The sequence below is a fragment of the Python bivittatus genome, unplaced genomic scaffold (genome assembly GCF_059951505.1).
Source record: "Python bivittatus isolate LINGU-HERP-01145 unplaced genomic scaffold, Pbiv_v1 ctg000350_np1212, whole genome shotgun sequence".
Taxonomy (NCBI): Eukaryota; Metazoa; Chordata; class Lepidosauria; order Squamata; family Pythonidae; genus Python; species Python bivittatus.
In genome coordinates this window covers 23,186,082-23,201,236 of record NW_028277074.1, presented here as the reverse complement: position 1 = coordinate 23,201,236, position 15,155 = coordinate 23,186,082, and the positions used below count along the sequence as shown (strand labels likewise).

At 37.5% G+C, this 15,155-nt stretch overlaps 1 protein-coding gene across 1 annotated transcript; it reads left to right on the top strand.

Moving 5' to 3' along the window:
* Nucleotides 1-33: 33 nt before the first annotated feature.
* SIK1 (salt inducible kinase 1) lies at nucleotides 34-13,852 on the top strand. Its single transcript, XM_007438401.3, has 14 exons — nucleotides 34-177; nucleotides 894-1,126; nucleotides 2,021-2,137; nucleotides 4,293-4,356; nucleotides 4,830-4,991; nucleotides 5,213-5,337; nucleotides 5,433-5,556; nucleotides 6,161-6,384; nucleotides 6,885-7,034; nucleotides 7,540-7,662; nucleotides 7,960-8,182; nucleotides 9,439-9,714; nucleotides 10,086-10,347; nucleotides 11,086-13,852. The coding sequence occupies exons 2-14, from the start codon at nucleotides 974-976 to the stop codon at nucleotides 11,480-11,482; spliced, it is 2,400 nt and encodes a 799-aa protein (XP_007438463.2). The 5' UTR covers nucleotides 34-177; nucleotides 894-973; the 3' UTR covers nucleotides 11,483-13,852.
* Nucleotides 13,853-15,155: the final 1,303 nt, after the last annotated feature.

The window sequence follows — 15,155 nt, the reverse complement described above, 5'->3', positions numbered from 1 at the left end:
GGGCGGGGGGAGGGCTTCCCGCGTGTTCCTCTGCCCCCGGCGCGCAGAGAGCTCGCTGGCAGCCGGGAGAGCAGCAGCGGCAGTGCCACGAGTAGCAGGAGCAGCGGCGGCGGCAGCTCGAGAGCCTGGCAGCCAGACGAGCGCGGAGGCGGCAGCCGCTTGGCAGCCGAGCTCAAGGTACAGCTTCGGAGCGAGTCGCGCGGGCAGGGCTGGAGCGGATGCCGCGAAAGCTTGTTACGCGGCTGCCTTCTAGAGAAATTTTCTTTCTTTCTCTTTCTTTCTTTCTTTCTTTCTTTCTTTCTTTCTTTCTTTCTTTCTTTCTTTCTTTCTTTCTTTCTTTCTTTCTTTCTTTCTTTTCTTCCTTCCTTCCTTCCTTCCTTCCTTCCTTCCTTCCTTCCTTCCTTCCTTCCTTCCTTCCTTCCTTCCTTCCTTCCTTCCTTCCTTCCTTCCTTCCTTCCTTCCTTCCTTCCTTCCTTCCTTCCTTCCTTCCTTCCTTCCTCTCTAACCCTCTTTGCGAGTCTGATTGGATTCTCGCTTGGCACCCAAACGGACGGGTGGCTTGCACCCCAGATCCCGTCCCATTCCTTTTTACTGGGACTTGTGTGTCTCTTGGACAGCTGATATTTGGAGAGGGTTCCCAACCCTTCCCCCTTCCCAAGGATTTAACAGACCTTTTTTTTTTTTTTTTTTACTGTCAGTTTATGCATATCATTTCTAAGATGCCTTTATTTTCTAATTAACTTCGGGCTCTGACCACAGAAAGGACGGGAAACTTTCTATTGCCTCAACTGCATTAGCTTTGTCTCCGTGGAAAGTCCAGAGCGCCAGTTTCTGAAGTAATCTGGAAGCACCTTAACAGGGCGAAAAATTCAATGTAGCTTTTGCCTCTGCAGGTACAAATTGCCATCTTCAAAAAGGAATGCTTGTGCAGACATACTTCTAACTGGTGTTTGCCCCCCACCAAACTCAAATCATGGTGATCATGTCAGATTATACAGCTATTCCCACCTCAAGCCAAAGCCAGCAAAAGCCTCTTCGGGTTGGATTTTATGATATTGAGAGGACCTTGGGAAAAGGCAATTTTGCTGTGGTCAAACTGGCCAGGCATAGAGTAACCAAAACGCAGGTGGGTGTGAGAATGTACTGTCTTGCTTTGTAGCGAAAATTAATCCTGAAGCATTGGGAGACTGTGCTCAGTGGAATTAATCAATTTTCACAAATGTAGAATAAACCAATTTACAGAAAGGGACTCCCTGGAGTGGACAATAATGAATAGAATATAGTTGAAGTAGCAGTAGTAGCAAATTATTATGCACTTTGAATAGTTCCCCAAATGAATTTAAAACTAAAACAACTCTAAATCATAGAGGAGTCTTTTGTGGTGTTGATTTCGCAGTTATTGCTGGCTTAATTATAATATTGTTATTCTACTATTTATTTCTTCCTAAATGATTGCTACTTTTCAGTATGATAGTGTTATGCAATTTCTGCTAAAAAATTTTTAGAAATCAAATGTCTACAATTAGGTGTAAATGGCTACAAGCTTCATTGTTATAATTCTACATTTGTATTACTTGAATATTTAATTATAACATTTGGAAAATGCCAAAATTACAGTTTGAATCTGGATTATACAAAGCATGGAATGTCAAGAAGCAGAAATCCCACTATCTAATTTCTAAATATATTTTACTTAAGAAACAAATGCATTTTTTAAAAAAGAGATTTCTGATTCCAACTAAATAGGTCTAAAGTTGTACTGCTTATATATTTTCTTGTAAGCAAGGCCCACTGAGTCTGTTGGTACTAAAATTCAATATTTTAGACTTTGCATAACTTTAATTTTGCATGTGTTGTATATTGTCTTCCTTAAAATATGCTAACAAGAAGTTTGCATAGTTTTATATGGCCTCAGCTTTCTTATAGATGTGCTTTGTTTTTCACAACACTTTTTAGTATAACTTGCAGCAACATAACATATTTTACAAGCGCTCTGAGTTTCCTTTTGTTTAAACCTCAGGTTGCAATAAAAATTATAGACAAAACACGATTAGATTCAAGCAATCTGGAAAAAATCTATAGAGAGGTTCAGATAATGAAGCTTTTGAATCATCCCCACATTATCAAACTGTATCAGGTAAGTGATGATTTCAGACTACTCCCTGCCTGTTAAACATATCTCAGGCTTTTTGTGCCTAATGATCTTGATTCCATTAGAAGATGAACAAGCATTTTACATATTATTTCAGATCTAAACAATTTAAATAGTTTAAATTTGAGTATATTTTCAGATGTCCTGAGCTCTCTGAAATTTAATTCTTTTTGTTTTTAATTATATTTGATATTTATGAAAACGTTTTGTTTACACTATATGCAAAGTTTTAAGAGAAAACTTCAAAACTTGATTCATATTTCTTTTTATGTTAACAGTTTAAAGTACAAATTGAATCTGGACTTAGTTCCAGCATATATGTTTTGGATCAGGCTATCACTAAGAAGTTTCCTTAAAAAATTATTTTTTTAAAAAATGAAGTCAGAAAGGAATGCTATATAATTTCGTTCTAGTTCACACTTACCGTATTTGCAGTTCATACATTCTGTAAGAAAGAGGGCAAATTGGTGTGTAATGCAGATAATAAATTGCAGTCTTCTGATAAACAGAATTGATCTTATATGAATTACATATTTCATAAAATTACTGTTTGATAGAAACACTTTAAAATCCACATATCATTTTAAACAATCTGTCTAATAAAGAGGAAAGGATATGTTTAAAAAAATTCTTAAAAATACAGTAGAACTAAAGTTCTATATAACATGTAAATTCCTATCATAAACTAGCCAATAAACATTTTGCTTTTTAGGGAATTGGAGAGTAACTTAAGAAATATAAAAATTATAGCCAAATACACATTTATGTAGAGACCTTATTTTTAAAAATGACTACTACTGCAATATTTGTGTATGTCATTGGTCACCCTACATGGCAATGTAATATGCCTAGAGATTATTTTGATTTAACTTCCAGAGAAGAGGAAGTATTTCAGGACTTTGAAAATAATTACTCTCATTGTTTTAATTGGGCTATTTGAATAAACAAGTAGAATGGTTTTGGGAGCTTTTTTGGATCTTCCCACTTGCATGTTACATGGCTATTGATGCTGTGCTCCATGCTTCCCTTTGATGGAATCTGAGCAATAGGAATTAGGTGAAATGCCACTTTGGGGGTGGAAGGATGGTGTTGACTTGATTTTAACAGCACTGTCTAATTTTAATCTAGCTGGCCTCTTTCCCAGAACTTTTAAAATGCCTTATTCCTTCCTATCTCTCCCCCCTACCCCCCAATATATACACATATGTTTTTGTTATGTGTAGGATGCAAGTGCCTTTTCATGCCTCTGATATTTAAACTTCCTTAGACAATGTTAGAATTTATAGCTCTTGAAATAATACACATTGCTCTGATATTTTTACGGATGTTGGGGACAAGTCAACACCTCCATATTAAAAAAAGTGCAGCTATCCTTGAGGGAACTTCCTTTGGATGATTTGTATTTATGATTGGAGGCAGGATAATAAGAACTTTCACTGACAAATAGTGTTTAGAAACTACTGTACATATTAGGTGTTTTTAAAAACAAATCAAATGGAATGTCCTTCAAAAACAAGCTGATATTGGAAGAGCCTTTCATATTTTGATGGCAATGGATGTTGGAGAATATATTTAATGCAGATAAGAATGTTTAACACTATATTGGAACAGCCTTCTTCAATGTAGTCCCATACAGATGTTTTGGAACTGCAGCTTCCAAAATGCTCAGGTATATGTTCTAACACATCTGGAGAACTTCATGTTAGAGAAGGCTGTACCAAATAAAGAATTATACATTGTCGAGTATAAATGAGGTGATTGAATAGCTTGTTTGTTCCTTATTGTATGTTTCAAATTCATTTGTCATGTATTTTTTCCAAGTCAGATCATGAATTGTATTAACTGGACTGAAATATATGTCTTATCATTATATGTGTTTTAGTAAATATTAATTAACAAAAGAAGTTAACATCATTTAATGAGGAGATAGATGTCAATCAGATGTCTGCATGCAGAAATGTGCAGAATTTGGGTTCAGGGAGGGAAAATTAGGTTTTCCTGTAAGTCTTCTCTGTAAATTAAATACTGGTAAATGCATATTTTATGCTACTATAACTTTGCTTCATGTTCAAAGGTATATTAAGCATTTCAGAAGTTTACATCTTTGATGTGTGTTTTTTTTCTGTCTCATGTTCATCAGGTTATGGAAACAAAAGATATGCTTTACATTGTAACCGAATTTGCAAAGAATGGAGAAATGTTTGGTAAGTTCTCATGGCAGCTTAGCGGTGAACACTTATTTGCTTCTCATCCATCATTTAAATAAGTGGGCCTCTACCACTCTGAATTAGACTGGGGTGACAGAAAGGTAGAGGATTACAGAAAGAAAGGCAAGCCAGCAAAAATCCTGCCCCTGCTTCCCCTCTTGTAGAAACTTTTGCTAGATCACAGACCATCAACTGAAGAGTCATAACTAGTTACAACTCTGGCCATCAGAGATTGGTTTATACTTCACACTAAATGAAAAACAAACAGAGCATATATTGACTTACTATTTTGTGTGAACCAGTCCCATGTCTGATATGGATTGAGCTGCCAGATAGAAACATATAACTTAAGTAGCTACAATGCAGATAAGTAAGGAGGTTTATTTGTAGATGTTGTTTTTTAGGAGGGTATTGAAGCTGAGATTAAAGCGATGACACTTAATTTCTGCCCTTTTAATTATGTTTGACAGATCACTTGACTACACATGGGCACCTGAATGAACATGAGGCTCGGAAAAAGTTCTGGCAGATACTTTCAGCTGTAGAGTATTGTCACAGCCATCACATAGTGCACAGGGACCTCAAAACGGAGAATCTACTGTTAGATGCTAACATGAATATCAAACTTGCAGGTGAGAATGCTGTCACTGCAAAACAGTAGTGTTTCCCCAATTTTTTTCTCATTAGAAGTTTATTATATGCTACCCCAGCAGACAGAACTTTGAAATCTACATTTGAAAATCAGTTAAGTGGACTTGGTAGTGTATGACAATTGCCAGAATAGATACAGTATAATTTTACTTATCAGTGTATTATTAATAGATACTGATGTTCTATTCATCTTCCTTTTCAGACTTTGGGTTTGGAAACTTCTACAAATCTGGTGAACCTCTTTCCACTTGGTGTGGAAGCCCACCTTATGCAGCTCCAGAAGTTTTTGAAGGAAAGGAATATGAAGGCCCTTACCTTGATATATGGGTAAGCTTTAAATCCCATATTAGCCATATGGTAAGATACCAAAAGAATCATACAGGGTACTTCACTGACTGTATATACTGTTCTGTTACTGACAGAGCCTTGGTGTGGTGTTGTATGTCCTTGTCTGTGGTTCTCTCCCATTTGATGGGCCCAATTTACCATCTTTAAGACAAAGGGTGCTGGAAGGACGATTCCGTATTCCCTACTTCATGTCCCAAGGTGGGATTTCTATTTTTTTCTAACTTTAATTCTTTCCTGTTTTATATCTTATATTTTAATGTTTTTAACCATTTTGAACATACCATTATTTATGCAGTATTATAACATTTTGTGTGAACAGTTTCTTTAGCTCTGTATTAGTTAGGAAAGCATAATGTTCCTTTCATTACATTCAAAAGCATACAGTAAAACCTGTATAAGTAATAAGAATTTTCTTTAAGAGAAAAAGGTCTTAATTAATAGATACTATATTTTTAGAATTTATTTTAATCTATCAATCACCAAGTTATTCTGCCATTAGCTGAATCATTATCCATTGATTCTAGTATGTAAATAAGCTTCTTGTGCAGCTTATAGAACAGAAGAATTCCCATAAAGTTATGCTCGTAGAATTGTAAAAACAACTGAAGGTCCCTACAGTTTTGTGAAGGAAGTGGAAAATAGCTGTGAAGATAGACTTGTCTTGGGTTTTTGAACAATTGTTTTGTGCTTGCTTCTCTGTGAATAAGGAGACTTGAACACTAATTTAACTTTTAAGTTACTCTGTTTGCCCTTAATTTTGTAGTAAAGTTTTGCTGTTCTTGTCTTCCAAAAAAATCACCAGATTGTGAAATGCTAATTCGACGGATGCTGGTTGTGGATCCTACAAAACGAATTACAATTGCTCAAATAAAGCAGCACAGGTGGATGCAAGCTGACCCTTCTCTTCAGCAGCAGCACTCTTTGTCCTTCTCCATGCAGAACTATAACTCTAACCTAGGAGATTATAATGAACAGGTCCTTGGGATCATGCAGACTCTTGGCATTGACAGACAAAGAACGGTTGAGGTGAGACATTGACTTCTTACTCTGAACAGCCACGGCTTCTCTTAGACCATATAAGGCATGCTCTTTAGAAAAGGGGCACATGTTTGCCAGTTGAGTATCAGTGTGTTGCTAAAAATGCATTCCTGTGCTGCTCATATAATTTTGCATTTGTCTGGAAACTCTAGAGAGGATGCTTCTCAAATCCTCAAGCTGGCATGACATTTTAACATTTGAGACCAGAGAATGTTTAATTCTGAGAATTCCAATGTTTATCAGTCCTGAAGAAGCTCACACAATCCCTACTTTTGCCTTTATGACAATGGCCAAACTGTGCTTCTTGAAGTACATCTCTTCTAGCCAGTAATTTTAAATATATTATTTTGCAGTAAACTCTTGGGGAGCAGGGGGAGAGTGTCTTTCCATCAAAAGAAGTTTCTAGGGTTAGCTTTAGTGAGTGGATGGCTATTCCTTTTTAAATATATCTGTGCACTATAATTAGTTTCTGTCTCCATTTCCTGTAGTCTCTACAAAACAGCAGCTACAATCATTTTGCTGCAATTTACTACCTTCTTTTGGAGCGCCTCAAGGAGTACCGTAGCAATCAATTGTCCCATCGTCCAGTAAGCAGTCGCCAGCAAAGACCAAGAAGCTCAGACTTCAGCAACCTTGAGGTAAGGTCATATATAATCATACTTAGGTCAGCTAAGTTAGGTCAACTGCCTTCTGTATGCAGTTTTTTTTTCTTCTCCTCCTCTTAGAGCTGTACCATAGCTTAGAGGGACGGAGGGAGGCATCTTCCTCATCTTTTTTTTTTTTTTAGTCTTGTGACCAAAGGGCATATTTCAGCACTTCTGGCACAAAACTTATTTCATTGCAGGCTAAAAACAAAGTTCTGAATTCTAATGAGTTTGTAGAATAAATTATATAAGTGTTAAACCATTTACTGTAAGAAATCTTATACATTCAGCATCAGTGTGCAGAGCTGACAGAGTTAGGCTGAATTCAGGCATTGCACTTAACATTTTAATCTCTAGTTCATTCTCCTCAAATATAAAAACTGAACTCAGGACACGTGTTTATTAAAGGACAAATTAATTAGTTCTGGCACATTTATCTAGACTGCTGAATTTCAAACCAAAATGTAGCTGGTCATTACTTTGTTTTGAATCATTTTAGCTGCCTCAGGATAAAATTGCCAGCGAGAACTTGAGATCATCTCTGCTATACCAGCAGCCTCCGAATCTGATTCAGTCCCCCTTGCAGACAGATATGGATTGCGATCTGAACAACCCATTACAGGTTGGTGCTTCTGGTATTCTGATTTAATATTTGATTAGAGGCCATCAGGAGAAACAGGAATTCTAGAACAAAAGAGGCCTAGAACATATTTAAAGATCTATTCTTTATTTTTACCCTCCAATGTCAATCTATATGTTATTACATATAGCTCCTTGGAAAAAATACTATAGAGGCACAAGATAAAGACTATTCAAGAAGCTAAGACAATGAATAGAATATACTGGGAAAGATACAGCAAGGAACAAACAAAGCCACTGTATTATTCCCTTTATTTTATTTTATTTTTTTACTTTTCAGCCAGTGTTTTTTCCCATGGATCCGAACTTCAACAGCCTTTTTAGGAATCGCTCAATCTCTCCAAACAGCCTCCTGGAAACTACAATCAGTGAAGAAGTAAGGCAGGACAAGGAATTGGAGGAAGAAATCAAAGCTTTCAATCCAATTTATTTCCCCATCAATACAAGTCGAAGACATACACTGGCTGGAGTAACAACTCATTTTTATCAGCGTTCTCCACCATGTAAGTGCTGTGAAGACAGGCTGCAGAATAAATATTTAGAAAAGCACTTTCTCTTTGTATTGAAATTTTCAGTTAGGATTGGTATGTTCCTTCTTCATCTACTGTCACGTGTCTTTGTTCATAGTGTACTCTTTAAGTAAGCTTAGCTTTGAAGAAAATCAGCTGTCATAGCCTTTACTTTCAATAAACCTATACTTGTCAGAGTTAGGAACTGTATTTGCCTCAGCTGTATCATATTCTGAGGTAACATTTCTAAGAAAATTGAAATAGTAGATGGGGTAAAAATGTTGGACCTCCTTTCTTTCCTCCTTATGCAAAATGCAAGTATTATCATAATGTGTCCTATTGTATTTAGATGGTGAGAAGAGTACTGCTGGATGATTCTTTTGACTAATAAAACACCAATCTCTTTATCTATGTCATCTGGGAATATTTACATTTTTTTCTTTTGATTCCAACTAAAATGTTAGCATCTAACATGTAGAGCGTTCCAGGCCACTGCAAGAAGTAACATCATCAGTGTCACCCATTCAGCAACAGCTAACAATGACAGTGCCCTAGTTTGCTTTTTCCCCTGCATCCTTTCCTCAGCGATATAGCTTCTGGATATTTATCTTGTGCCTCTACAGGTTTCTTTTTCCAATGAGGCTTAATTAGCTATATATGGGTTTACATTGGAGCGTAAAATTAAATAGGTTTTTATTTTTCTCCCATTCCCTGGTTCTTCAGAAAATCGGCTCTTGTTCTTTAGTTGATATCTTGAGCTCTCTGTGTGTATATGTTTACCTATAAGTCTACTTTTTGCTTTTTCCTATCTGGCTGCACTATTGGAGTAGGATGTTTTGGTTACTAATACTGTGTTCCAGGTAGCATTCATTCATAATTTTTAAAAAGCTAGTTTGAAAATGGGAATATCTGTTAAAAAAGTAGGATTTTCTAATTGCTGCCATGATTTAAATATCAGATTAGTTCCTGCAGTCCTTCAAAGCATCAACATTATAGTTAGTGAACTTGCTAGAGCAAGGATCTCCTATTGTTTTTATTACATGCTTTAACAATAAAATTGTCCAATAATCTTTTACTCTGTAGTTATAGTAGCATTGAATTGAGTTGCATACTGTTTGACCTCAGCCATAGGGCTTTTGTTAAGGATAGATCTATTGTAGGTGAAGAGGTTCATCTTATATCCCACACGCTTGTTATTTCCTGCATCAGTTTCACAAATGTTCCCTTCTGCCTGTCTACTCCTTTTATAGGTATAGTCATTTCCTCTTCCGCAAGCCCTACAGAAGGAACCAGTTCGGACAGCTGTCTCCCTTCATCAGCAAATGATGGCTCTGAAATGCTGAGCAGCTGTTTGGAAAATCAGATGAACCTTGGTCACACAACCACAGCCAGAGTTACATCGTCATTCCTCACTTCCCATTCAGATACCCCAGTATTGCAGACTCAGGGCTGCAGGGGTGGTACGTCTCTATTGCCTGTCAGTTTTCAGGAAGGAAGGAGAGCTTCTGATACCTCATTAACTCAAGGTAACTCTTTTCTTACTTGTATACACATGCCCAGACCCACCTAGGCCTACAGTAGGTGTTTTAGACATTTGCCTCTATTATAAGTGTACTGTACACCATGTTATATTTCCATTTGCAGAATAAAATGGAACTGTGGCCATGCTAGTATTCATAAAGAGACCTGCCAGTTATTTATACGTATGCAAAAAGAACATACATGTGTGATAGAGGAATGTGTATGTAGGAGTGTATGTGATAAAACGAGATGATGCTCTGTGGTTGTCATTCAGAGTTGCTTAAGTGGGAAGGGAGCGGTATAACCTTAAAGACAGCTGTTTGCTTAAGACAGGCATTATTTACCAGATCGTGTGTTTTTCTTTCTTGCTCTACAGGCCTGAAGGCATTTAGACAGCAGCTCCGAAAGAATGCTAGAGCCAAAGGTTTTCTGGGACTGAATAAAATCAAAGGCCTTGCTCGCCAGGTGTGCCAGTCCTCCTCTTCTCGGATAGCACGGAATGGCCTGGGCCCTTTCCAGCATTCTCAGCAGAATACCTGCATATACAGCAATGGGGGAAATGGTAGCAGCAGCAGCAGCAGCGGTGGAAGTGGCAGAGAGAGCAGGAACTTGCTTGAAGAGGTGCTTCAGCAGCAAAGGTGAGCGCACAGCCTCTGTCATGAGAAATGCTCCTTAGCCTGTAGCTTTTGCAACAATATGAGTATGCACTGACCTTGGGCTCTCTTTGAAACTAAAGGCATTGTTTATTTTTCATTTTATAAAGATTACGGAGAGGTTTGTTGACCTCTGCATCACTTTGTGGAATAGAATGCTCAGATTTAAATATACTGTAATGAAATCAAGTCATTGGGTGAGGAGTGTTTCTGATATTATTAGCTGGACTTATATGGGGGGGAAAAAGACTGTTTTAAGATTTATTTGTAATATTTGCATGCAAAGACAGATTTTTCTGCTCTTACATTGTTTTTCCATTGCATTATGATAAGAATCTTGTGAACCCAGTGTGCTTGGGAATGTATGTTAATCTGATCAATATTGCTAGGCCAACCATTTGCAAATTTAGGGTTTTTCTGTATTGCCTCTATGTGTGTTGAGCTTAATATGCATAGGCCCACCCATACATTTTGCTTGGATAAGACATACATATTTTTGTTGCTATGAGCTGCAAGAACCTAGAGAACAGACTGGATCAGCAGGATCCCAGTCCCTTACTTCACATATGGTTGGAGTGTTTTTGTGGGGCTGTGATAATTTCAGGAAAGTTGCTGCACTCTTGACTGAAAAGGAGTTAGAAGAATGGCAATGGTGGGTGAGAACAACCATTAGAAACTGATAACAAGTGGATAGCTTCTTTACTTTCTCTTTCTTCTATTCAGGATGCTCCAGTTACAACATCACCAACTGACTTGTCACCAGCCTTCTCAGTCACCCAACATCCTCTTGCCTGACTCTTCAAGCAGTAAAGCATCTAAATCCCTACTCCTGTCTGAACTGCAAAGTGAGAACTCATTAGAGCTCGCTTTTCATAACACTCAATTTCTTCAGCCTCACCATTTTGGAGTTGGTGTCTCTCCAGTAACTTCAGCTGCTCACCTTCTCGATACCCATCTACATATTAGTAGCAATGTATCTCCAGTTGCCTCCATGTTTTCTCAACAGAATAGTTTTACTGTGCAACCTCTGAGCTACGACACAGTTACTTTACAGCATGGGGACTGTGAAATGGAGGACCTTACTTCAAACCAGATGGGGAAGTTTGTCTTAGTCAAATGAGATTTTTCTCCTGTTCTCTCAATCATCTCTTTCAGGAGAAAGTGGTTTTATTATTAAAATCTACAAATGAGAGATTTTATTTTGCTAAGTGAATATCAGAAGCAATAACATGTTTGAAATATGTGAAGAGGCCATTCATATGAAGAAGCTCATATCTTTATAGAACTGAAAAAGCAATACTTAGGTCTTTTGGCTTCAACTATTCTTGCACTGAACAAATATAATGAGAAAACCTTTTTGTTTGGTAGAAACTAATGAGGGGGGTGGGAGACAAGGGAGAAATAATGGTTTTCTGGTACTGTATTAAAGTCAGCTCTGCTGTTATGTAAGATTAGATGGTTGTCTGGTTCTATTGTAGCAGGGAAATTATTTTCAAAGAAGTGGTTAGTATTATGGTATTCTAATTCACTTCACTTGTTTATGGATTTGTGAAGATGATTACCTCTTATAAAAAAAACGATCAGAGAAACAGTAGCATTATGCATTGTAGAAAAATAATGCTGAAAAGCATCTCTACTTTTTATGTTCATGATAATGAAATGAACACCTTTCAGTTTTTCTTCCCTAGTCAGATGATTATAGCTTGATAAAACTGTGAACGTTTTGCTTAGTAACTCTCTTGTAGTAGCTAAAAAGAGTTTGTAATTACTAGAAGCAGTTAACATTAGAAGCAACACTGGGGATTTTGTTCCCAGACTACAAATTGTTTCCTGTCTTTGTTTCTTTTTAGCAAGAGAAACTTATGAATATATTATGTATTGGCATGGAGTTGCTCGTACAGTGCTTTAGGAAATATTAAGGTGGAATGGCAAGAGCTGTTGGGGTGGGAAATAGAACAAAAATGTTTTGTTTTCCTTCTCCAGCCATGGCATCACTTTGAGGGGGCCCACTGGGCATGCTGTTTTATAGTGCTGTACACATTTATTGCTGCTGCTAATGAAGTTTTTATGCATTTTGCTTTCAGGGTCCAAATTGAACTGACTTGTTGGGGAAAAGTGCAATATTTTAAAAATAAAACAGTTATTTTGGCAGTTGAAAGAATAAGAAAGCACAACAGTCGTTTTTGAACAAACTAGTTATAATGGGAAGAACAGCACAACTTTGGGGTTTTGTTGTTTTATATCTGAACAGATTGGTTTTTTAAAAAATGTAGATGTTTTTTATGTGTGGTTTAATATGCTCTGTTGTATGCACACATATAGGAATTGGAAATCATTACACACTACTTGATAGCTTTTTGAATAAGCTCTTTTTTTAGTTTCATGATATTTGGTCTCTTACCATATGGTGGCTTCTGTCTGGAAGCCAGGCATCGTTTGGCGCAGGAAGGGAAGGTGGTGGCCGTCCTCCGTTAGTGGGTGGAGGAGGACAGGGAAGCGGCCAGATGTCAGGAGCAGGTGAATGTGTAGTGAGCCCTCTCGGCTCCAGGTTACCATTTGGATGCCTAAAACTAGCTTCATTCTGTCTAATTCTTTAAGGACCCATCTCTCTGAAAGTAACTCGGGTGCCTTCAAGTTGCTACTGCTTTGTGCAACCTGCAGTGTTATATATGTAAAAAAGAAAAAAGAAAAAAGTATTTTTTTAAACAAATAAGCCAAAGATTGTCTGTCAGATGGGAAGAGAGGGCGGGTAAGGAGATATCTGTTCTATGGCTTTGTCTGTGACTCTTCAGTTTCGTTCATTCATATACAGTGTCTGCATGTCTGGGACTTTGGGTTCCTGCTGCTGCTGCTGCTTTGCAAGATCTTCAAGGTGAAGCTAAATTAGCCTGTCTAATCTTCTCTGATTGGTGCCTTTCAGCAAAGAAAAAAGTAAGATAAAATAGTTTATGTGAACATGCAAGGTGACAGGGCATGTGGTTTTGGAGGGTGACTTCAAGAAGGGAACCAAGGTCATCCCAAAGCAGCAGCGTTGCCTTCATGTTCATAAAACAGTTCCATGTGTTATTTTAAGGACAGTGGGCTTCTTTCCTTTGGAGCTTTCTCTTTTATCTGCCATGGATCAACAGGCCACAAAAACAATCTGTTTGTTCTAAGCAGTGACAAGCACTTTACTTCTAGAATCTCCTCCCCAAATGCTAAAGAATATGCTTTCAATTATTCGGAGGTAGAAAAAGGTCATTTTCAACATTTCAGGGTTTGTGCGTCTCTCTTCTTTTCTTTGTTGTGTTCTTGACAGTACTGTTCCGCAGACTGCAATGCAATAGATTATTTAAAGACACTATGTGATTGGTTCAATTAAGATGTATAGTTTTTATTTTTTATCATGACTGAGAATCATTTTGTTTCTTATGTTAAAATGAGAGATGTACACCAAATAATTAGTTGTGTTTTATTTAATATTTAAATAAAAAGTTGTTTTAAAAATAATTTGTGATATGTCTTACAGTGCTGCTTTTACTTGAAAAATAATGTGAAATGTGAATGTATCTTTGGAACTCAAATCTGGACCTTGTTTCAGAAATCTCAGTTTAGGTATCCTACACTCCTATCCTCAGGGATTAACAAATGGCTCTTTTTTTTCCCTTAAGTCTCGATTTTATTTTATTTTTTTTGAAAAATGGAACTGCTTGATAACACTATTTTGCTTTTGTTGGTGGTAAGATTGAATTAAATTCCCAAATAAAATTGGACATCCTTTTGGGTGGGCAGGAGTGGAGAACTGAGTTTGTCAAATTTCAGACTAATAGGTTCAGAGGAGCTTGTATGAGAGTAGCGTTTTGCAGGTGGCTCCAAAAATGAAATGTGTCCACTGAGAGAGGGGCAATTATAAAAATGAAATATGAGAATATCCTTTGTTCCCATTCCACATCAGAGTGGTTCTTAACTAGATATTTTATCTTAATTCTTAACTGAATAGATTAAATCATGTAATGCAGGCATAAAGTTTGCAGCTCCAGAGGGCCCTGCAGGAAATGGATTATCTGGAACCTTTTCATTCTGATTTAAGACCAGGATATAGTATAGAGATGGCATGGAATCCAACTGTAAATTGGCAAGACCAGGACTGGGATGGAGATGGTCCATCCATCCTGGACTTCCTTGATCACCTTTGACACATTGATCATGGTATCTTCTGGAGCAGCCTTGGAAGGCTTTGGAACTGAGGACTTTCCATCTTTAGTTCTGTATTGGATTGTATTTCCCATACAGAATGGTGCACAATTTGGATTCTCTTGAACTCTTAGCTCCTGCTTGAACAGGAGGTAGCCCTGTGGGTGCTTCTGCACAAATCCATCTTGTATGCTAAGTGTGCTTCTTTTTGGATCAAGAGGCTCTGCTCACCGTCATTCATGACTTGATCACTTCCTGTTTTGACTACTGCAATGGGGTCTATATGGGGCTACCCTTGAAGACCATTCAGAAACTACAATTGGTCCAAAATGCAGCAGTGTGGGTAGTTAATGTGTATGTATATGTAACACTTCTACTTCATGAGCTGCAATGGCTCCTTATAGGTTTCTGGGTACAAGGTGCTAGTTGCTATCTCTAAAGCTGTTCATGGCACAGGGCCTGGTTATTTGCAGGACCACCTGTCTCAGATTGTTTCTGCCAATCCCATGAGATTTGACAAAATTGACATCTTTGGGTCCCTTCTATGAAACAGTGCCACCTAGTGGGGCTCAGGAGGTATGCTTTCTCTGTCATGGTGATTGCTTTTTGGAACAACATGA